Source organism: Hetaerina americana, unplaced genomic scaffold (assembly GCF_022747635.1).
Source record: "Hetaerina americana unplaced genomic scaffold, ioHetAmer1.1.p SCAF_2, whole genome shotgun sequence".
Taxonomy (NCBI): domain Eukaryota; kingdom Metazoa; phylum Arthropoda; class Insecta; order Odonata; family Calopterygidae; genus Hetaerina; species Hetaerina americana.
Window position 1 is genome coordinate 84,344,334 of NW_027286763.1, and position 25,531 is coordinate 84,369,864.

The 25,531-nt window shown below is 36.9% G+C and overlaps 1 protein-coding gene across 1 annotated transcript; it reads left to right on the forward strand.

Moving 5' to 3' along the window:
- Positions 1 to 463: 463 nt before the first annotated feature.
- LOC139687590 (glutamate-gated chloride channel-like) lies at positions 464 to 23,189 on the forward strand. The gene is made up of 9 exons (XM_071584809.1): positions 464 to 650; positions 8,310 to 8,407; positions 9,107 to 9,198; positions 12,113 to 12,179; positions 12,861 to 13,014; positions 13,122 to 13,204; positions 14,866 to 15,000; positions 15,624 to 16,024; positions 21,689 to 23,189. Exons 1-9 carry the CDS (start codon positions 589 to 591, stop codon positions 21,908 to 21,910), a joined length of 1,314 nt encoding a protein of 437 aa, XP_071440910.1. The 5' UTR covers positions 464 to 588; the 3' UTR covers positions 21,911 to 23,189.
- Positions 23,190 to 25,531: the final 2,342 nt, after the last annotated feature.

Consider the following 25,531-nt stretch of genomic DNA (forward strand, 5'->3'; position numbering starts at 1 on the left):
ATAATTTAAAAATTACCAGTTTCACGCCTAAACCACAGATAGGTTCTTTTCACCTGACACCAATGTAATGTCTTCGTGACATTACATGGTTATTCCCGGTGGCCGATAGTACATTTCATATTCGATTTAACTTAATAGGTTATTGGAGACGAGATAATATGGAAGTATTACTTAAAATCCGCCCAAGACGGTTTTTTGTGCACCTTCTCGACTGGTGGCCCTACCCTATAGCAGTCACCAAGGGTTTGCCCACTATTTCAGCACAAAACTTTGACGAGGACGCTCAGCGCAAATTCAAAGACCCAATCAAAATTAGCGTTGGGAGAAGGGGAGAGTGAGGAGGAGGAGAGACTTTAACGGCACAATTTAAATATCCCTTTTCGGGCGCGAGCGAGGGTAGTGGCCGAGTCATTGAAAAAGACTGCCCGGCAAATCGACCTTGATTCGCAGCCGAGCACTCCACCCCATTCGAAGCAGACGGTGAGCGAGATCTCTCTCCTCCGCTTCGTTCAATAGCGGATGACCGCCGATATCCGATAGAGAAGGAGAAGGACATCCTCGACGGAGAGCCGAATACGTCGACAAGCGATGGAGAGCCTGCTTCGAGTGCTGGTGTTCCTCGCCGCGATCGCCTGCGCCCTCGCCGCCAGGTACGTAACGTGTCAGTCCGACTTTGTCAGACGGTATAGGGGCAAGCAAAAATAGAATCGCATGATCAATCAAGCTAGAACCCGGTGTGTCCTCACGAAAACGATCTTCCACTTCGCTCTACATTTTATAAAACCCACAATGTCCGTTCCTCGTCCACTTGACACCATAAAATTATAGGCCAGACGTAATGACAATAGAAACATACAGAGCATGACTACAATAAGCAACCTAATTAGATCGATACCGGATTTGTACGTAGTATTACATTCCTTGCGTTCTTATAGAGCTTAAATTCAATCCTAACTGAATTAATCCATCGATCTAATTTAATCCCTATGATTGGTTGTTTGAGACGTGACTTTATGGAATCGATACTTTTTATGATTAAAATTGTAACTTTGTCATTCCACAGTATTTTATTCAGACATGATCCAGGTTTCGACGTTCAACGCCATCATCAGCTCTGATCACTTTCACCGATGTCGTAAACTATATTTTAATATTCCAATGCTATGTATTCTTTTGTGAATTATTTTCATAATGCAGTTATTTTTTTCGTAAAATAACATTTAAGTAAATGATTCCCGTAAATTCGCGAAATGAAATAAAATACGAGTATTTTACTAAACAGCGGAGAGCCCTGACATTGAATAATTTCTCACCATAAGCCCAACAGAAGAACTCATCACAAATTTTTTAAGGGAGTTTTTGATTGTCTCCATTGATAAATGAAGTTTTGAAAATGGATATGAATATAAGTTTTTTAAATGGCTATTTGATGACTTAGTTGTTGTGCTATTGACAGGGAATTTGGAATATTTACTCGAACTCTAGAAAAGGCTGCTGTTGAATTATATCATTTCTAAAGTTGAACGTCAAATTTATGGAAAAATAGGTAAAGTAGTATTATTTGTCAGCCTGGCTTTCCTAAACGCCTCCCCTCTTCACAGGATATCCCGCTGTCACACTGCATCGTGCCGTGCTCTAATTTCCCTCTTCCATTTTGCTAACTATAGAATCGTAAACTCGTACTGCCTCGCCTAACTTCCGTGCTATTCTAATTGAATTTGTTTTTTTTCAAAAAGAGAAACGAAATAAAGAACAGGGTGAAGGGAGATATCGACGACCCTGCCTAGGAAATCGTAAAAACAGCCGAAAACATTCTGAGACACGGCAGTTCACTGAACAGCGTAATAGAAGAAACAGCAGGTGGGAATTATTACAGCGAAAGGATGTGGATTAAAATGTAATCAAGAGATTCAACACATTGCTCAGTGCACTTTAGCGCAAGAAGCTGATAAGGAACGAAAGTACAGCGGAGCGGGAATAGGGCAGTTAGGAGGGCAGTCCTGCCAGGCCTCGAAACGGCGACCATTGGTGATGAATAACTGTGCAAATATTTAGGAGTAATCATTTACTTCGATTTGTTAAACTGACCCCTCTATTGAACAATTAGATTTGGATTTCAACACAATCCGCACGTTTATCATGAGACCTTGCAGTCGTCTTTCGAACTACCCCCCCCCCCCGTTCTCTGGCTTAGCCTAATCTTCTATGGTGTCCGCCCCAGGTGTCCTCATTACTCTTTAATTCATGTATGTTATTGCGTGCCATGCCAGGAGAAGTTTTAACGAAAAAAATATGAGCTTCATAATAGTTGACGATGAAATTTCCTCCCCGAATGATCCAGTTGTAATAATTCACGGTGGAAAATATAATGCAACCGATTCCGTTAATACATTATTTTCGTCAGGGCACTCCTTCCCGGCTCCTTCTACATTCGAGCTGGAAATGAGATGCGGCGCCAAATTAATCGCTCCGAAGTTCCCATCTGTTTCTCCGAGAGAATGATTAAGTGCAATTGCTTAATAATCCAGCTTGGTCTACCATTAAATACGTACCTAACCCGGATTCAGGCCGATTTGAGACTGGTCGGCTTATCTCCGACTTTATTTATAGCTTATAGTGCCAATATCGGGGCATATTTTTCTCTGATTGATAATTGTATTGTTATTTCATAATTCACATTGCTGTTATTAGTTACATTTAACTGATCAAAGGTATCTTTTTTACGGGCCTTGCAGATTTGTAATGCATTCCTTTATCCCACCCAAACCGCTAATTCTTTTCCTCCCTCACTTTCCTAGCTGGAACTTCATGTCCCTTCTGTCACAGTCATCAACAACCCGCTCCTTTCAATATCTCCTCAATTTATTTGACGATAACTCGTACTTTTAGTATGAGACGTTGGATATAGTGGCGTAGAACTCCATGAGTATACGATTCATCTAATTAGTCTTGTTCTTTCGCGTAATATCTTGCAGTTTACTGATATTCTGAAATGCACATACGAATAGTTCTCAAAGCTGTGAACATCGATGACTGGGAATTGGTGTGGCGTGGATCCGAGTGGCCACTTCTTAGGGAACTTTCAACCATCTTCAAAACGAGTGTAAACAAGATTGTGCAACCAGAACGACACGAGGACGGATTGATCATGATGTACTATATCTGACTAGTGAACCGAAATTGTTACATAAGAAGTTATAATTTGAGACTGAAGTATATGTTATGCGCACGACGTGGTCTCCTATCAATTTTTCCTGGTTAATATTTTCCCCAATTTAGTTTCTTTTTAATTTGTAACTCAGGTTATTCATTTCCGCAAATTTAGTGTATAACAGCGGGTTACCAATTTTTAATTGCCATGATTTTTCGGATATGAACTAAATTAAAATAACTTCAGATCCACCATCTCATGATGAAAATAGCGATTCATGAATAAAGAATTTTCCTTGACTAGTTTTAAGGGGTTGATTAAGATGGATTTCACTTCCATCGAAAACGATCATGTCGACATGGCATTTCAAAAAAAAAACTTGATAGCTGTTAGTCATCACCATTAATTTGAAGTATTTTAATTCTTGCTTCATAGTTGGTTTTACTTTTTGCTCGTTGAGAAATGAATAAGAGAAACGTAGAATGCGTGCGAAACGGGGAAAGGCTGATTCTGTATATTACCGTACTTGCACGTAGCTTCGAAACCTAGAGAACCTTATCATATTTTATTTGTTAGCTGACATCATAAATCGTCTTTTTTCGTATTTTTTCTCGCTAGATGAACCCACTAGAACGAAAATTAACCAGACTGAAAGCTGAATGTTTTTTTCTAAAACAAAGGCACTCCTTTGGCATCAGTATTTTTATGGATTACGTTTACGGTTAAACATTGATTGCCTTAGTCATTACATTTCCCGTGAGGAAGTATTTGTGCCCTCGAGAGACGAAAACGAAAGACATAAATACCTAAATGTGAGGTTGGGCATGTACAAATTGAACTTCAAATCCGGTGATCCTCGCAGTAGGCAAGTAAGTGTATCCTGTTTGTCTTTGCCATTAGCTATGAGTTTGGAGAGAGTAAGGGGTGGGTAAAAGACTGTTTTGAGTGTGGTTGGAAGGCGATTTGAGATTTTATAGGAGATATCTCCTATGAATGGGATCGAACATCACTTGAAGTCTGTAGAAGTTGAGGACTGAAATAGGGAAATTCGACTTTTGGCTATTGCTTTCCGCTTTTTCTGAAGTATTTTTTCAACTAGGTTTGAGTTGTATCCATTGCTGGTGGCTATATTTGTAGTTTTTTAAAGTTCCTTATTGGAATTTGTGGGAGGAAGGAGGGGGTGTGTAGGAGTCGGTGGATCATCGAGGCTGCATAATTGTGCAAAAAATCATCTATCACGGTAAGCTACATCATGGGTCCTTCTATAGGTATATCACGATAAGAATCACCTCATATATCCGTAGAGGGCCCACACCCGAATATGATCATGTCAACACGAACTTTCAAGGAAGCTTGATAGATATTAGTCATTACCAGTTTTTTAAATATTTTTATTCATATTCAAAATTCAGGAGATATGTCCAGCGTCAGCCATAAGGTATACTCCCCTCTAACAACGCAACCGTGCAGCAAAATCACCAAGGAAATTGGATATTTTAACTCGGTTAAATAATCCCACTCTGACGCATAAGTGCGGTACCACACAAGAGAAACCCTAAAGACGAACATTGTGGACAGGACGGAGGGGAAGAGCGGAAGCAGGAGAAGGAAGGTTGTATTGTGAGGCTTGTTAGTGAGCTGTGATATCCTGGATATCACAGCTCTCTAAAATAAAGCAGGCTATATATATATATATATATATATATATATATATATATATATATATATATATATATATATATATATATATATATATATATATATATATATATATATATATATATATAACCACGCGCAGTTCCTACCTTGTAGGTTAATACTTATTGTGTTCAACTGACTCCAGGAGGAGGATTTTGACTGCTTGTATTCTGGTCTCTTATTGTTCTTGGAAAAAATGACATTTTAAACCTGTCAGTCAAGCAATCTTTTCGTGATCCCTCCGACCGTAATACGTAATGGTTCGTATTATGTTCTTGATGTCATCGGAAAAGGACCCATCTTTAAATTTTTTTATACGTTTAATCTATATTGTAAATGCCACTGTGTAAGGGAAACCCAGCCTAAATTTTCTAGCAAAGTTGTTACGCTAATGCGTTGGTCATAGCAATGTTTGACAAGTCTAGCCCCCCCTCCGCTGAACTCGACTCAAGTTCCGAAATCAAATTTCTCTTTTGAGGATCCCATATACTGGCAGCATACTCTAGGTGGGGTCTAACTAGGGCAATAAAACATCGTTCGTTCACTTTTTCGTCGCATTTACCCAGCGCTCTTTTTACAAATTCCAATTTTTTATTAGCACGACCGCATATTTCCCGTATGTGCTTTCCCCAGGACTGATCGTGAGTAATTGTTACACCCAAGTATTGAAAGGAATCTACCCTCGCGATTTCTGTTTGTTTCACTTTGTAACTAAATGGGGGGGGTGTTACTCTTTTCCCAAAAATGTATTACTACGCATTTTTTCAAATTTAATTCCAATTGCCATGTATCGCACCAAGTCTGAATTGCATCTAGGTCGTTAGCTAACGCGACTCTGTCTTCGCGACTTCGAATGTCTCCATAAATCACTGCATCGTCGGCAAAAAGATGGAGCTTGCTATTGACTACGGTACTGTGGTCATTTATGTAAATAAGGAACAAGAAGGGGGCTACGACACTTCCTTGTGGTACACCCGACGTGACCTTGACAATATCGCATAATACACCGTCCGGGACGACTGTTTGAACACGATCTCTTAAGAATTGACTTATCAAACATATAATACTATCGTGTAAGTTTCCAACTTCCCAAGTAACTTGCAATGAGGGACTTCATCGAAAGCAAAAGCACTGAAGCAGGGGCTAATTTAGTTATGCCGTATCCTAAAACACCGCAAACCGCACTGCGTGTATGCAACAAGAGGATGTCCATAATTCACGTCAAATTGAAGTAGGGGGCAGGGAACAGCAAAATATTACATGTGCGAGTGTACAGGAAGCGTGACATCACACACAAGATTACCAAAAAACTGAACAATAAAGCGCAGTGCGTGGTATACGAGGTGTGTTCAAAAAGTAAGGTGACTATATTTTTATGAACAGTTATTTAATTATTCTTCAATATTCCAGTTGTCCCCTTCAAATTAATCCTCCCCAGATATAATGCACTTGTACCAACACTTTTTCCAATCCTCGAAGCAATTCTGATACACACTTTTTGGTTTAGCCTTGAGCGCTTCCGGCGATCCAGTCTTCATCTCCTCAATCGTTGCAAATCTCCGTCCTTTCATAGGTCCCTTCAGTTTTAGGAACAGGAAAAAGTCGCAGGGGGCTAAATCTGGTGAATATGGTGGCTGAGGCATGATTTTGGTGTGGTTTTTGGCCAAAAAATCTCTCATAAGCAGCGATGAGTGAGCAGGTGCATTATTGTGATGCAAAAGCCATGAATTGTTTTTCCACAATTCCGGACATCTTTTCGTATTGCTTCTTGCAAACGGCGCATAACTTCAATGTAGTACTCCTTTTTGACTCTACAACCTTGTGGTAAGAACTACTGCTGCACTATGCCATGATAATCGAAGAAAACACTGAGCAAAACCTTAGCATTTACCCAAATTTGGCTTGCTTTTTTTGGTCTTGGTTCTCCTGGGTTCTTCCATTGGGACGATTGGGCTTTGGTTTCAATGTCATTACCATAAACCCATGATTCGTCACCAGTTATAATCCTTTTGAGTAAATCAGGATCATCATTGACATAATTCAACAGCTCCGGAGTGATGCTCATGCGACCATTCTTCTGGTCAAAACTAAGCAGTTTTGGAACAAATTTCGCTGATACATATCTCATGCCCAAAACATTCTAAACAATTTCATGGCACAAGCCAGCCGATGTGCCAACATCCTCAGCAACTTCTCTAATAGTGATTCGATGATTTTTCAAAACAATTATCTTCACTACTCCAACGTTTTCATCTGTTGTTGATGTGCTGGGGCATCCAGAGAAAGGTTCGAAAATGAAATAATAGCATTAAAAATTTGGTCACCAAAAAACTGTGGAATAATACCCTTAAAAACAGTAGCACAGTTAGGCCTGGTTTTATAATGTCTCATTAAATCTAATCATTAGTTAATGTGAATATTAACTGAACATGGGCATTACCAACAAATCCAATTAAATAAACAAGATAGTAACAACATCTGTCAATTATTAAGCTATTTAATGATTAGTTTTGAATGTAACTAGTGGTCATATAACTGAGTTTTGCGTTAACTGGAAGTTAATGTGGCATTATAATAAATTGAAAATGTTCCACCCATTGTACTTTGCATAATGAAACTTGTAGGAAAAATAATACGATGAGGTTAAGGAAAAAGTATGATGCATAATTTAGAGTAAGAAAGTGAAAATAGGTGAAATATGGTCATTTGAGGGAGGTCAGGAAAGCATTAAAGACAGCTTCTAATGTATATCTTTATTATAAACTCTGTTAAACTAACTTCTTAGAAGTTTACGTCATTCAATCATCTGGTAGAATATGGGGGGCAAAAAGCTGTTCCCTGTGGTGAGTGGTATTATTTTGCCTGGCAACCTTTTAATTTTTTAAGCAATTGCAAAGAATGAGGTCATTACACAAATGAACATCATGAATGGTCAAATATGAAGTGTATAATGTGGAATGTGAAGTAATACGAACAGTGGCTCACTGCTGAAAAGAGTTGTATCAGCATACAGTTCATAGCTATTAATTTTTATTGATGGAAAAAATTTCCTATGAGAATTTATTTTCAAAATGCCCGAATATTATTTATAAGTTTCCCACACACAGTTCTTATAGCTTTTCAAACGAAGCACTTCAAAATGCCAATTCTTCAGGCAAAGAGACTTTTAAAGATTACTGCATTCTTTACCAAAAGTTTATTTAATGTAAATGCTATTCCACTGCAGTGAAACTGATTTGATTTGTGACACATATTAGATTTAAGATATTTTATTTTGGCAATCATGTGATTTAGCAATTAAATTTACCAAGATACATATTTTAAGAAACTAGAAAATGAAGTTAGAATTTTTCAGATTCCCTGAAATTTCCATCTTGTTCTTCATGCCAATTAACAAATGATGAAGTTACAATATGGTCATTAATTATATGAATTTAAGAGTAATGTCTACATTTGGCAGGAATAATTCAAGGGAGAGCGAGACTGAGCTTTTAAGGCAAATTATCAATCCTGAAAGATATGACAAGCGAGTGAGGCCACCTGCGCATGGTGAAACTGGTGAGTAATTTTATCCATACTATTCTCTTTTGTATGGGAATTTCCCTGAGAAATCAGTAATAACTTAATAACAATATATTCATACACAAAAGTGACCATTAATCAATATTATTGTTAATTAAGCGATGAAGACTCAGAAAAGTTGTAGGAACCTTATAATGCTCCATATAGTACGTTCAGGCATTTCATAAAGTTGAAAATAGTAATACTAATTAAAGTGTAACTTAGATGCTAAACTCTGTAAGCCAAAAATTTTGTGCCTAATTAGACAAAACCATCGAGGAAAAAACCATACATTATTGTCATCCTTCACACTTTAGAACGTAGAGAAATTTGTGCATACACTTGCAGTGAATTTTTATATACCATGCATGTATTATGAAATTTAATTTTAGTAATAACAATCTTATCAAATGTTATGGCACCAAGTAAATTACTATATGGCAGCATTTTTCCCAATGTTCTAAAGTTTTTTGTCTCAATAAATGAACTTTTTTACAATGTCAAAAAAGCAGCCAGGAATAATGAAAAATTATTCCAAGAAATAAGGTGAAACTTTTGCCATCATATATATGCTCTGAATAAAATTTCAGTCTTAAGTTCCAATGATAAGATCAGGTAATCAACTACCTGGCCACAGCAATAACTTTAAAATGAATTAAGTTTAGAATGTTATCCTTTTTTCCTTGAATTTGACAGAACACTCACCAAACAATGGAAGTAATGATTACACACTTGTGCGAGTCAATACACTCATCCGCTCCATCGGCCCGATAGATGACCACAGTAAGGTAAGCGACACATGAAAGAATATCCATTTTCTCTCATTCAAAGTAAAGGTGCTTAGCAGCCGAGATCATAATTATAAAAATGACTCCTACTGTTTGCTTAGAATGATTAAATAATGCTGGAAAACAAAAAAATAATGTGATTGGTTTATGACCTAAATTTACTTAAAAATATATTCATAACTGAACATTTTCCATATTTTGTAATCTTTTAACTTTGCGAGTCGGTGACCAGTTATAGTATTGAAATGTTATTCTTTGGAGTTTTTATAAAAAACAATGGTCATACTGTGACATCTCACTTGTGTACGATACCAATCCAAATGGATACCATTTCTAATTTAATTAACTCTGGGAAGTAAGTTTATATCTTCTTCCTCCATGAAAGATTATTTTACCTTCTAATTTAAACTAATTTACCAAAAAATATAAATTATTATAGCAGATGATTGTGAAAAATACAACAATAAAATCTGATTTGTGAATAAGTTGGGAATATCATCATGGAAAATCATTCGCAACTTTCAAATCCTCTAAGTAATTTAAGATCTAGTGCTTTCGAGGCGTATCTGCTTAAAGAGGTTTTCTAGGGTTTTCCACTGGGTCAGGGGTTCCATATTGACCAACATTTCAAAGCTCCACCCGAGCATCGTTCTCAGGGCAGATGAGTGCCACCTCTGGCCACTGGTCAGGTGACTCGTTATTGGTACATGGTTGAGGGGAAGATGTTGGAGCCAATTGGGTGGCTCCAACATCTTTTACCCCAACATGGATCAATCACAAGTCCTCTGACCCCTGGCCACATATATATAAGATGGTCAAAATTTTTCTGCCACCATTATCTTTAAATTCTATACCTCCATTGTTAGCTCCACTTTAAAGAGGAGCCTATCCTAAAATAGGGTTTTCCTTATGTTTTTGTTATTCATTTTTTAGTTTATTCCTACTTTCTATGCATTTTTCATAACCGAAAAAAACCTTTTAAATCGTAAAAATCAGAGGTGGCACCCATCTGCTATGAGGACGATGCTCGAGTCGAGCTTCAAAATGTTGGCCAATATGGGACCCCTGACCCGGTGGAAGACACGAGAAAACTTCATTTGTCCAGAGTCTCTGCTGAGTATACTCTGATATTCCATGAGGGCTATCTAGCAATTAGTTACAAGATTGTTTTCAATCTCATTTACAGTCAGCAGCTATGATATTCACATTTTGCCTATTTGTGCAGAACTTAGCATTATTACCTACATCACTTTGGTCCATATAGAACAGATTAGACTTAAGCATGGTCTGAGCAAAGCAAGCTCTACAAATACATTTATGTCTATTGGATTGGAGGCCATTGTTTCATTAAGGTTCAAGATTCCCTCGGTGGAAATGATGAGAATGGTAGAGGCTTTTGCAAAGCATGCAGGGTCTATTTTATTTTTGCCATTATCTGATGGTTACAAGCATTCTACTTAGGTAAACAGAGAGGCAAGTTTCAACTCAGAACCAGACTCCCTACCTAGGAGCACAACTGATAAATGCCATCCATATACATGCAATTTATGTTTTCAAATATATTTTATTTTTCAACATAATCACCTTTAATATTAATATATTTCATCCAGCGGTATTATTGTGCCATTATCTTGCCTCTATAGTGTTCCTCCAGAAGTGGTGGAAATTACTCATCTATAGCCATAATTGTTTCTCGATTGGACGAAAAACATTGAAAAGTGAGAAAATGTTTGAGTTTTCGGAAGAGATGGAAGTCCAAGAGAGCCAAAACTGAAGAATAGGGTGGAAGCCTGGTCTGCTGTCACAAATGTTTGTGTCCAGTATCATCAGAAGATTAGAATAATGCTCCCCAGTTCTTGTTTTACCTTTTTCAAGACAGACAATCAACAGAATTCCTTTCACATCCAAAAAAACTGATGCCATGACCTTTTACACCAACAATACCATCCTCAATTTTCAGAGCTAAAGAAATATCTTCTATCCGCTACATGGATTGTTTCGATTCTGGGGTGTAATGGTATATCCATGTTTCATCTATTGCCACAAATCACTCTTGTTTTTTGTAAAATGCACCAAGCACTGTTTGGAAAGTGTAACTCGTAACTGCCATGATACCAGCATTAGTCCTGGACCAGCTGCAGACATTTGAAGAACTAAAACAGCTATGTTTTCATGCATCTGATTTTACATTATATTTTCATTACCAGTGCAGCCTACTTTCAGGCCCGAGGCAGTTGCAGAAGTAAAGCTTAGATGATGTGTGTTGTAAATGAGAAATGAACAAATCAGAGAGTGAGCATTAGCTTTCTCTCACTTCTGAAACCACAGTATTGCAGATTGATGCGAAAGTTGAGAGATGAGCCAACTCCTGAAGTGCCATTATCTGAATTGAAAATCTGTGTACTGACTGGCCATGCAGTCTGCTCCAACTCAAACCGGGGTGCATTAAAACACAGGTTAATACTCTCAATGGTAGAAAAGACCTAAGGCATTGGAAAACTATTGCCCTTCAAAATAACATTAGTTGTTACACTGATGGTAAGGATATGACTTTCACAAAAGAAAGAGGGAATCTCTGCTACATGGCTGCTATGAGCTCATGTAATCATGACCTCTAAGGGAAGATGCAAAAACTTAAAAACACACTACAGGGAACCCAGATAATTATTAGGTAGCTTGATAGTTACTCCACCAAATTTCATTGAATTGTACATCTGAGGGCTTAATATGTTTCCTCAATGCAAGGCTATGTGCTATGCACATGGTCAAACTTTAGGAAGAAATATTCGTTAGGGTGTGGATATTTTATATCAAGAATGGAGCATTGCTGCCATCATCTTAAATGTTCCTGGTTATTATATGTTAATTATATGTTTTCAATTGACTCATTAGGAGCAATTAACTAATATTCCAGGACTACACGGTCTCCTTGACATTGAGGCAAGCTTGGAATGACAGAAGGCTACAGTTTTCTCCCCATCGTAAGTATCATAAGAATTTTTATAGACTATGATTTAATGAATTCTGAACATATGTTTTGAATAACCAGACAATTCTATAGTATTAATAGATTCATCTTGAATCTTCAGATACTATCACAGCAAACTTTGATGATTTCAGAGGGCAAAATATGCACTTTTCTAATGGCCAACAATTCAGCTTTAACCACAATTTTTCAATGAATTCTACAATACTAAAGAAAATTAATCCAAACAAATGAATAAGTGCATAGCTGTATTTCTCTGAAAAGAAATATAATTCCCTCATTAAGAGGAAAATTTTTTATAACTGGAATAATTTGTAAAAGTAAAAAATACAAGCCGAGTGAATCACTTAGGAAAAATAAATACAGGCTAAGAATACCCCTTTATGATAAGGAAATTATTATGCATATGTGTGTGTAAATTCATTCAGACAATCACTTTAAAAGAAATATAAAAAGATTTTTGTGAAAGCCAACTAGCCAATGTTTCAGAGACATTAGGCAGCACCTTCATCAGCAGAAGAAGAATTAATTTCAGTATATATTCTTCTTCTATCAAAGGACTTGCCTCCTGGCCCTGATCCATATACAAGTTGAATTTCATAGCTTAAAAAGATATACACACACATACATATGTAATAATAGATAAACTATTTTAAGTTTCATAAATTTTTTGCAGATGGCTTAAAATACATTACATTGACAAGTGTTGAAGACATCTGGTCTCCAGATTTGTTCTTCTCAAATGAAAAGGAAGGACATATAAATGATGTCCTGAAGCCTAATGCATTAGTTAGGATATCACCTAATGGTGATGTACTGTACAGTGCAAGGTATGAGCTAATATATGATTTTTCATTAAAATTAAGTATATTTCTAAAAATGTGGGCAAAGCATAAAGAAAAACTTAAATTCAATTGACTTTTTCTTTCTTCTCCAGGGTCACTCTGACACTCTCTTGTCCAATGGATATGTCACACTTCCCCATGGACAGTCAGATATGCTACATCAGGATGGCCAGTTGTGAGTACATGAATTATCAATCCATGTTAATGAGCCTTTTATTCATTTATGAATATCCAAAATGTTCCAAAGACCCCAGGCTTTTCAGAAGAAACTGTAGAATTATTTAAATAAGTGACACATTAGTATCTTCAACATTCAAAGGAAATCAGTCAGAAATTACATAACTCTGATAGCATGAAAAAGTCAATATATTTTCAAGAATATTCTAAAGTAGAGAAATGTGTTTTTGCAAGACATGGATAGAAATATGAGGAAACTGAAAGATAAATAATTGGCATTGTAAAAATTGAAGTGATATTTTTTCTTATAATATATTCCATTGAAAAATATTTTTGTCAAATTTAATCATTCGTTTGAGCTGCAACATACTTCCATTTCAATTGATAATTGGTCATAGCAATGATAGGGGCTGGTTTTCGCTAAATTATGCTGTATTTTCTGGAAGAGACTTGAGTACGAATGTCTTTTGTTTTAAGTGTTGAATTGTGAACTGTTTAAGAGGTATAATTTAAATTCAAACGTTTCGATTTCACAAAACATCTGTACAGGCATAAAAGGGACCCAATTAATTTTGGCTGAATATAGAATAAGAGAAATACTGGTTAATTCATACAGAGTTGATGTTAGGGTTTCTATTGGGAGTCCACATAATGGTCTTAATATCACTTAATAACCTCTATGGTACCTCCAGACTGCACCCATATACAGGTATTGCAGGTAGCATTGTATCATAGGGTAACATATACTTCTCAAATATGCAAATTGTATCACTCGCCTTACTCCGTATGGCATAACAATATGACAGTTTCTTAAGATTAATCTAAGTAGATAATGCCTACAGACTAGAAACTCATAAAATTAAATCAAGTTTCACATGAAGTTTTCCTGTCACTCTCTCACTTTATCAGTGAAATGTTAAATTGAAATAAATTATGACAATCCCAAAAATCGGGGGTAGAACTGAGGTAGTAAGTCTACCTGTGGAGCGTAAGCCGGCCAGTCATGGGGATTGCTGGTTCGATCCCCAAGAATAGCGGAAATTTTTCAGATTAGAAAAAAATGTGTTTTTGGTTTTTTGGAACGAGGCAACACCACAGTAACATGAAAAACACAATAATGGTTTATCGCAACAAGGAAATAAGATTCCTACTAACAAGCTACCCTGAACCCATGGTGAAAGGCAGCATTTTCACCATTAGACACTGGTGGTGCAGACCGAGTGGGTCAGCCCTGTATCAGCTGTCACAGCTGTGGGCGAGAGTGAAGTTCACAGTATCTGCTGCAGTACTGCAATGTGGAAGGCACCAGGAAACCACCACAATATTCTCCCTAGACTATGCAGCCTTGCGTTCAAATATGACATTGAATAGAGTAGAATGAACGGCTGCAGTATACCAATCAAAGGATTTAAATAATACTGATGATGAAAGCCAAAAAATAAAGAGCTAAAAAATACAGCCAATGATTATAATCCTCCCTGAAATTTGAATAGTTCCATTAATATACAGAATTTTGCTATGGAATGTTATCTACTACTACTTACTAATGGATTCCAAATGTATTAATTTCATAAGGTTAATGCTAACAAACGTAAGGATCTTAAGAGTAATTGAGTTTTTTTATTACTTGCACTAATGAAAATACAATACTTTTTACAGATGCATATCCAACAAGCGCACTTATGTTTTTGTGGCAAGAAGAAGAACCAGTGCAATTTGTCAAGAGCTTAAATGCAAAACCTTTTGAGCTTCTAGGCTACAAAACTGATAACTTCAATTCAAAAACTGTCACAGGTAAATATCATGGCATGACAATTTTTATACAACCAATTCTATCTTAATAATGATCACACACACACTTGCATTCACACTTATGTACCATGGACAATTTAATGGTAACCCTCTAAATATTGGCTAACTAAATGGTTCACTCTCAACTTTTGTGCCCATTTAAAAAGAGTTGTAGGGATCAATGGTGACATTCAAAGAAAATATTTTTTTAAACTAGTCTATCTGAACATGGTATATCAGTTTTATGAACTTTTAAAAATATTGTCTAGGTCTTTGCAATTTATTCCTAAGAATCCACATTTGCATGAAGGTTCTGAAAATATTCTGCAAAGATTTTTTCATTGCTATACTGCTGATGCTATACTAAGCTATACTGTTCATGCTATACTAAGTTGATGCCCAATATAGCTTGTCACTTCATCATTATTATTTATGACATTATAATAACTAAGATTATTATTCTGAAAGTAATAGCAAATATAATTTGTTCACATTAAAATCAAAATTAAGGAATATATGCATGAAATTTTAATTTTACTTGGCATAAGATATTTAGGGTGTGTCAATGACAATGGTCATACACCACCATTCCTTAAGCCACACTAATAGACAAATTTCCATTTCAGGTGAATTCAGCAGCATTCGCATAAACTTCCTCCTAAAACGTTTGACATATGGTTATATCCTGCAACTCTTCTTACCCCTTGCTCTTCTAGTCATCGCTTCATGGGCACCGCTTTGGCTGGACTTTAATGGGCAAGAGAGGTCCCATGTGTTGGGTACTGTTGGGCGTAGCTTGATAGCTCTCCTCTGTTTGCTCACTACCATTGCCGAGGCAGCTCGAGTCTCCACTATAGCCCCACCATGTTCTGGCTATTCCTGTGCGATTGACATCTGGACCACTTGGTGTCAAATATTTGTTGCTCTCGTCCTATTGGAAGTTGTCATTGTTGCTATAATAGACAACAGGAAAGTTGACTTGCAATGCACAGATGGTACAACAAAATCTGCGTGCTTCCCCAGTAAGGTAAGTCAATCATCATCAGATGTAAATGGATATAGAGTTGCAAGAAGAAAAAGTAGGAGTTGAATATCATCAACATATTTGCGAAGGAAGCCATTTTAACGAAGTTAGCTTGACATTTAAGAAATTCTAATTGCAAAATTTAATAAACAAATTGCTCCAATAAAGAATTTGAAATTAAAGCTTTCCATGCCACAGAGTTGTGCCCAAAGGATTAAAGATGTAAGGGATCACTTACAGATGAGCATTCAGAACATCTGCATTGAAATCAAGACTCTGAGGACACAGAAATTTCATAATACTCAGTTTCAATTCTCAATTTCATAATACATAGTAATAAGTATTGACATTGTTCCAGGGAACCTATTGCAAAATATTATCTCTGCAGACAATCTGATTCATACCAAAGGACTGCAATTATTACAACTCTGACTTCAGCGTGTCAAGCAATAGCAATGTCATAGCAATAGACTACTTCCGAATTAGTCCTTTTGCACCTATTTTAAGTCACGTCATAGCTAATTGTACCAGTATTTTTGAAGGAGCAATCAGTATAGCTTCTTGAGCTTTTCTAATTTAACTCATAATATCACAGTAATTATCAGTATGCCTGATGTGTTGTGCTTTGGAGAATGGTGAATGAAGCCCCACCAAGTTCAAATACTCAGAATTATGCAGGTCCAAAGTTCAAAAAGTCAGCTCCTAACATAGATATAGGCAATAGAATATTGATCACCAAAAGCATGTTTACTATTTGTTTACCTTAATCAGAAATCCCTCAGGGTTACTCTCCTTCCATCCATCAAACATACTTGAAGGATGGTCTTCTAAAATGGCACATCCAGTAACTACACTCTCATCTTGACAGTTTTCCATCATATGCTTACTTCCTTTGCATAGTCAAATGGCTTAAATGGTTAAAGCACTTAGCTGGAAATTAAAGGACATGGGTTGAAGTCCTGGTCAAAGCAAATGATTTTTGCACTGCAAAATTTCTGTACTTCGGTGTGACTAAGTTGATACCCCCATCAAAGTAACTGCCTTGGCATCTCCCACAGTTCTTAAATTCCTTGAGGTCTTTCAACTGCTTACCTTTTGGGACATAGTGTAATGAGGGGAATTGAGATGCTGCGGCTAAGATACTTGCATCCGACCCAGAGGGCCCCGGTTCAAATCCCAGGTGCAGCAGTTATTTTTTGGTGGTATTCCAATCCATACTTGGTGCTTTGTGGAGGGCACTTTGAGTGAGTAGGCCGTCTGTCAAATGGGATGTCAAACTGCTGACCCCTTGGCACCTTTCGTTTAGAGTAGGCTAATGCCAATGCAGGGTTTCTCTCCACCCTTCATCCTTTCTTGTCCATCCTAATGGCGCAAATGACTTCAGCAGTTGGACACCTCCCTTAAAACTACTACATATTGTAATGAGAGCTTGACTTTCTCAAAACAATAGCCCCATTTTCTAATTTTTTCCCCAAATTTTTGAAGAAATTGAGTGAGTGATTCTCAACAGAGTGGCCACCCTGTACTTTAACGCGAGGGTGTAGCATGTGAATTACATTTGTGAAACACTAATGGATTAATTAATTGATGGCATTTGATTGATTCAGGTTTGAAACCTCTCTAACCTGAATGAGGGGACATCGTAAATCAAACTTGACTTCTTGCAAGCTCTGTAATCAACAAGTCCAAGGAATGGCTCGATCAATGGATGAAAAGTGAGCAATGAAGGAAGAAGTCTTAACAGGAGTTCAAAAAGTCTGAAATAGGAATTTTATTCAATGAATTCCGTTTCCCAAATAAGATGAAAGATGGAGTCAGTAGTCACTCATCACAAATGCATTTCTGGATGTCCGATAACCTCCCAGATTCAACTTCAGTGACACCATGGTCCTGTCTCCTGACATTCTGCCAATGAACAAACTCTTCAAAGTAATGCGACCAACTTGGTAAGAAGGTGGAACTGCTCTTAATCCTTGGAATCTTTGGTGCCATCAGCCATTATGGCAAAGAAGTTACCCCTTCCAATTTGAAATGCAAGATCACAAAGCAAAAGGAGTGCAATATTAAACATCTCTTTAGGCAACCACTTGTCTCACTTTCCTTTAAACTCCATTGCAAAGCTGGCGCATCCATCTAATGTTCATCAAGAAGTTGCATTACATTTCCTCCACTATGTTCCTTCAGCCAGATTGGGCAAGATACCTGACAGCGCTCATCACAGTGCACTGCACTTTAAGCATCTTGATCTTATCGGAGTGCACATATCAGAAGAATAGGCAAGTCAGCCAAAAAGAAGCTAACTTTCATTACAGTTTCAAGAAAATGGAATGAAAAGGTAAAAGATAGATGTTACTCAGTTTAAGTTAGGCTCCATTAAGAATATGCAGCTAGTATGGCGAAAGGTACAGAACCCCAGAATTTCCATGTTACATCAAGGAAATTCTTGTGGTTCCAATTTACTCAGGTAGATTCAAACACTGGGATAAAATAAATAGCGATGACTGTGACAGCCATTGACAAATTAAAGTACTTGTCCATCCCTCGCACAATATACAATAATATAATAATCAAGTCCAAGTACCCAAATATTTTTATTTTTGCAAAAGTTAGCATTTTACTCAGACGCATAATTGTATGACATACATGGGGGGTTTCATTTTTAAGAAACTTTAACTATGAAAAAACAGAGATATCCGAGTAAAATTTAATCTGCATACTAATTGATCCTTATTCACATAATGTTGTAAATTAGAGCTATTAATATTGATTTGATTTGTTTCAGGTAGCTGTAGGTTGAATTAATTTGCAGTATGGAGAATATAGAGGCTCTCAGTGCGATAAAGTGCCTTCATTTGAAAGGTTACACAGCCCGGTAAATCTGTGATGAAATGATGGCTGTTCATGGAAATTATAGCCTATCATATGACAGAGATATGAGGTGGGAAAAGAATTTTCAAACTGGCTACATGTCCCTCACAGACAATCCAAGAAGTGGAAAACCATCACTCACAGACGATGCTGCCATGGTGAAGAAAGTGGAGATCTTCATCCTATTACATCGAAGAGCAATCATCCAAATGATTATGAATGAGACTGATCTTAGTCACAGCAGTGTGTGGTAAATTGTTCAGGAAGAACTGCATATGTCCAAGGTGTCAGCATGCTGGATCCTACAACTACCGACTCATTTTCAGCAAACACTGTATAACCTGCGATCAAAGCAATGTGGCCTCGAAGTTTTTCCACATCTGCTCTATTCTCCCAAACTCGCTCCAAGCAACTTTTTCTTAATCTGACAGCTCCAAAAACCCTTGCAGGGTCAAAGATTTGACAACACAAATTATGTCATTCAAGAGGTGGAACAATGGTTTTCGAAGCAATCTGCTGAGTTCTACAGTAATGGCTTTCAAAAGGTCAAGAACGGGGACAGACCTTGTACATACAATTTGAACAATTGAATCAAACACCCCTTCCATTTTTATTATTTGAGAAAGTATCATTCCCCTTCTTCTTGGCAGGTATTGATCAGTAACGTCCAAGTGAGACCTAATTCTGAAATGATCTTACCCTTAATAACATTAAACCCCATTTCTTTACGTGACTTGTTTTCCAGGGGTTCCTGTTGGGTGCATTATTTCCTCTCAAGAATGTCACTATAGATAATTCATTTATTCACTGCCATTGCTGTCAGATGCAGGGTCCTCCAAAGGCCTTATACCTTGAAGCTAGGACAGATAAATATCAAGCCAAGATCCATTCAAGGCTTTCCACCATTCTGCAGACGCTTCATGAGGGTGATCCCAGAAGTCCCCGGCCTGACCTAAAGATGGCAGTAGTTGTTTGAAAAATAACACTATTAGAAAGTACGCAATCTATAAAGCATATGTTTCAAGTTTGAAGATGCCACGCTGTTTAATATTTGTTTGGCGGCCATCAATAGACAACGCTTTCTGTGAATTTGTGAAATGGGAGAACATTGGTCATCGCTATATGATACTATACTTTTATTTGAAAGGTCTCAGCCCAACCAATATAAAAGCTGAACTTGATTCTACTCTGGGTGAGTCTTCTCCTTCGTTTAAAACAGTAAAATATTGGGTAGCAGAGTTTAAAATAGGCCGTATGAGCTGTCAAGACGAGCATCGCATTGGTCGACCAAATGAGGTGACAACTCCAGAAATGGCGAATAAAATCCACAAATTGATACTGGACAATCGTTGCCTTAAAGTGCACGAGCTAGCAGACATAGCAGGCATTTCAAAAAGTGCCATACATCACATATCAACTGAAAATTTGGACATGAGAAAGCTGTGGGCAAGATGGGTGCCGCTTTTGCTCACACTTGAGCAATACCAGTGTCGTGAAGATGTTTTGATTGAGTGTTTAGCAAAGCTTCACAATAGCATACACAATTTTTGCACCTTTCCATAACCATAGGTCCATTACTTCACACCTGAGGTAAAAGAACAATCAAAACAATGGATTCAAAAAGGAGAACCGGCTCCAACGAAGGCGAAGACCGTTTTATTTGCAGGCATCGGTTTTTTGAAAAGCGCGTGGAATAATTTTTATTAGCTATCTTGAAAAAGGAAAAACTATCAACAGCAAGTATTATGCGAACTTATTGCAATGTGTGAGCGAAGAAATCAAGCAAAAGCGGCTACATTTGGCTAAGGAGAAAGTGTTGTTTCATCAAGACAATGCACCAGCTCACAAACCCGTTATTGAAAGGGCCAAAATTCATTAATTTAAGTTTGAATTGGTACCTGATGCACCCAATTTGCCAGATTTAGCCCCCTCAGATCATTGCCTGTTCGCAAAATTGAAAAAATGGCTCGGTGGTCAAAGATTTTCAAACCGTGAAGAAGTGATGTCGGCAGTTAATGGCTATTTTGAGGAGCAAGACAGTTCTTATTATAAAAAGGGTATCAAACTTATTGAACATCGCTGGGAAAAGCGTATAGAGCTGAAAGGAGATTATGTTGAGAAATACATAATTTTTTTTCCAAAAGTTTTGTTTTCTTTGTTAGGTCGGGTACCTCTGGGATTACCCTCATATGTATCTTTTCTCATTGATCAACCTTAAGCTGCAGCATTACGAAGTTTCCAATTAATTGCCGAAAGCACCACATGCTCATTCATAGAAAATGAATGTGTGCCTGAATCTCTCAATCCCCTAATTCCCTGCACCAGGACATGAATATTTTTTTATTTAAAATAGATTCTTATGTCTCAGTCCATGCAAATAAAACATCATTCTAAGAAACTGATATTTCTCATCAACCTCAGACCAAAGAGTATCACAAATCACACTCAATTACCTTCAACTTCCACTCAAAAGAGCTCTTCACTAATGTCCAATTGAGGGAAATTCAATAAAAGCATTATGATGTATTTTTAAGCTTGGTGGTTATACTTGAAAAATACACTTCCCTATGATCCAGTGAATAGGTCAGGAAAAGAAGCACATGTTTTCAACATCTAATAAATACAGTTTACCATAAAATGTAAATAAAGTTAGCATGACACTATAACAATGAGAGAGTAACGAGCAATAGTACTTCTTTAACTTCTTGACAAAATAAAAATATGTAAATGTTTAAGTGGAACGCTGAAGTAAATATTTAGTTCAAATTGTGAAATTCATGCTGCATTCTCTGTTTTCAGAGCCATGATGGGGTGGAAGCAGGCAACTCCAAGTTTGAACCCAAAATGAATACTTTGAAGAAGTGGTTAATGGAATGGCCAACAGCAGGACAGCGAATTGATGTTTTCTGCCGCATCCTCTTTCCAGTGGTTTTCATAATATTCAATGTAGCTTACTGGTCAGCACATGCCAATAATTTGGATGCAGCCTCCCTTTTGTCAATGAAGAAAATTCCCATCTGAACACGTAGGTTTAAATTTTAAAAATGAGGGGATATGAAATGTATTTTTCTCAATTATGAGAACCAATAGAATTTGGAATTTTTGTGTAATTTTCCACTCGGTCAGTTACTGTCATTATTTCCAAAACAAATGAACAAAAATGATAAAGAAATATTTAAACCAAGTAAATACAAAGGTAATATATTCAAGACAGAGTATACCCATGCATTGAGTGTACATGCAATAAAATAAATCATAGGCTGTTGAACTTAGTGGAATGTTGTCATTGTGTAGTAAAAACTTAATGTACCTAATATTCTACAGTTTTTGTGCATATAAGTGTGGAAAATTACTGTTTTTTATTTGAACAAAATTAAGTGTACAATTTCCTTAAGTAACATTTACGATGGGTCTAAGCCACCAAAATGATCTCATTTCATAACCTTTTTTAGCATGTCCCAAGTGACACATTATTACATACATGTGTAAACGAAAAAAAGCATAATATTAAAATATCTATATTAAGTTCAATTTCCTTGTTAATGGAGATTTATGGAATAGCCTTCAGCAATACCAGATATATATGTCATTTCCTTAGCATTTTTTCCTTATTATTACTTTAAAAAAGATTTCTGGCACATTCCATAGTTCATCTCTCAAAACTATGAACGCCTTTCAAGTGATTCAAATTACTTCCATAGGCTAGAGCACCCCTGATTTACACATCAAAGGTCATCATAAATAAGGTTATAAGCCCAATTCACCCAAGGTCTTCAGGTACCATAAAACAGGATGGCTTCAGTTGTCTTTAGTAATTTTTTTCATTACCTCAAGGAAATCGTTTCTGCATACCGAGAAAAATTACATCAATTGGAGGTAAACCTTAGTTGTGTAAATAATACCCCAAATGTTTTCTTAAAGCAACAAGAGTAACTTAGACACAATAAATTACAGCAGCCAAGGTCACCATATACAGACATCTAGAGTCTTATCGTCTCCATTTTTTATCTCTCTTGCCCTCGATGTACAAGGTGACGTGAAATTTACTCCCACCATTGCATGCTGTATTCAACCCTACAACTTTACTCTCCTCATAAGCCTAGTATCTTGCAGAATTTGGATTGAACACAATCGCCCAAGATTTATCAGATTGTTGGTCCTCAGTACACTCTGCAGATTTTTGGAAATATGTCAGAGACTTTTTTTTTGATTGAATGGCACTATTTCTGCACCTCTAAACCCAGTGCAAATGTTACTCTTAAAGAAAGGCCCAATGACCTCTAGATTTCAGGATTCTTGAGAATACAAATTATATTAAAATGGCACCATTGTGTTTTTTTCCAGTTGTCTAGGGATTTCCTCCACACTGCCTTAAGGGATCCGAAAAATGCAATATCTAAAGGCAAAGATAAATATTGAAATCCTCACACAAATTTCAAACTTGCACAGACCAATGGCTCGCAATATTGTCTCAAAGAAACACTCTAGGGTCTGAAAGACATACATTAGAGGCAAACATTGACAAACCAATCTCCAAAATTGCCATGTTAAACTACCCAGATGCAAGCACCAGATATTTCTCTTACAATCCAAGTAGGGTGGAAAGAAACCGTCTTGTGAAGAGTAAATGGGGGCAAAAATGCTCTACTCGCAGAAACCTCAACTTCACATGGCTTCGGCCAGCTGCACACCCTATTTACAGAAAGCAGTGAAGCTAATAAAGCACATTTGCAGCCATGAAATATCAATTAACTCTGAAAAACAAAAGTAAGAGCACAAAAAAAACCATTGAGTACTTAGTTGTAAATCCAGTGCATGGTAAAAAATGTTAAATATTTTTACCCCTTTTCCTGTAAAATTAACCAATGTAGATATCCTGGGATGAGTTTGACTGATTGCTATTTCTACCAATAACAATTAATAGGTAATAACATAAAAAACAGGGATAAAACCCTGCTATTCTAGAGTTCCAGAGGGGGTTGTTAGAACTTAAAGCCTTTTAACTGAAAAAATATCAATCATTACTATGTTACTAAAGATATTAAGCCAGAATACTGAGAAATATAAAGAGAATATGAAGTAGATGGGAAGAGCTTAGGTTTAAGCTACTTGATTTCAAGATAGAAAGGGGATGGATAGAATTAAAATCATTATACGATAATGGGAAAGGATAACATTCCCAAAGAACTACTTTAAGAGTTTAGGAAAATCAAGGAACTTTTTATCGGCTATTTCATAACATATAAAAGTGAGGACTTTGGCCATAAGATTTTGTTAAATCAGAGATAGTTCCCATATCAAAAAGGGAAAGGAAGCCTTACTATATGAGGACTAGAGAACAATTAGTTTGATTTCGCACACAGCTAAGTGGTCCTCAGGGACTTCAATATGAAGATGGAGAGGAGAGTAAAAAATTACTTACGGACTGATCAGTTTGGGTTCAGAAAGGGGAAAGGCATGCGATATGCCGTAGCAGTAATGAGGTCACTAATAGTGGGGGTCAATAGAATAAAATTACAATGTTTTTTTGTTTTGTAGATTTTGTGAAGGTATTTGATAGAGTAAATTCAGTAGTATAATGAGCATATTGCATATTGCGGAGTTCATTGGAGAGGTGGACAACTTATCTGCAACATGCACCTCTCTCATTCAGCTCAGGTGCGAGCAGTGGATGTCAGGATATCAGTATGAGCAGTATTAGGGAGAGGGATAGGAGAGGATATCCATTATCACACATGTTTACCATTTCCTCCACAGATATATGTGAAGAGATTAGCTACGAGGCATGGGAAGTATGGGAGATAGGAATGAAAGTTGGTGGTAAATTCAAAACATTGGTTATGCTTATGAATTTCAAGCTTCAGTTAGCCAGTCATGGGTTAGAAGCACTACATTACTGCAAGATGGTCAAAGTGAAAGGCATAAATAAAGAACTGTATTAGGCAAAGAAGCTTTCACTAGGAGAGGGAGAGAGGGAGGGGATTGATTATAAGGATGTCAAGCAGAGATGGTAAGAAAAGACTCAATAAAACTTTGACATGTGGTTTTGTGCAGCACAGTCAAATATTCTAAGCAAGATGATGGGTGCAGATAAGAAGCTTTTGAAATTAGTGTAGAAGATGAAAAAGGTGAAATGGACAGAAAGTAAACCAACTGATTTAGTACTAGGCATAGTGGGGGAGGTAAGGGGATTGTTGTGAGAAATCCAAAGGAGGAATGAAAGATGGATAGAGTATTTTTATTGGCATTGGTATGTTGAAACCTATGATAAGGGGAGAACATTAGGCAAATGAGGAAGGGGTACAAATGGAATAAGCATGTTAGATGGAATGAAGAGAGGAAGGGAGTACAAGGAATCAAAGAGGGGCTTATTGTTAGTTCTTGTTAGGAGATGCAGGTAAAAATATCATTGTTCAGTCTTTGTCCATCTAAAATCTACCTTAAATGGTAGAACATCAACAATAATAATATCACCAGGTCAACTCACCCCCTGGTTGCTCCATTAACACCAGTATTAAGATTCTGTGAAATTTCTTTAGCATGGACTAAATGCAATTTGAAGTCAACTTCATTCCTATCACAGAAGAAAGTGAAGAAATGTGGGAGATGCCGCAACAGTAACTTTTAACGGAGTCATCCGCT

Coding starts and splice junctions, on each gene's coding strand:
- LOC139687590 (XM_071584809.1), top strand. CDS start 589: ATGGAGAGCCTGCTTCGAGTGCTGGTGTTCCTCGCCGCGATCGCCTGC. Junction 8,408..9,106: donor ACCTGCGCATGGTGAAACTG/GTGAGTAATTTT, acceptor TGAATTTGACAG/AACACTCACCAAACAATGGA. Junction 13,015..13,121: donor GATGTACTGTACAGTGCAAG/GTATGAGCTAAT, acceptor TTTCTTCTCCAG/GGTCACTCTGACACTCTCTT.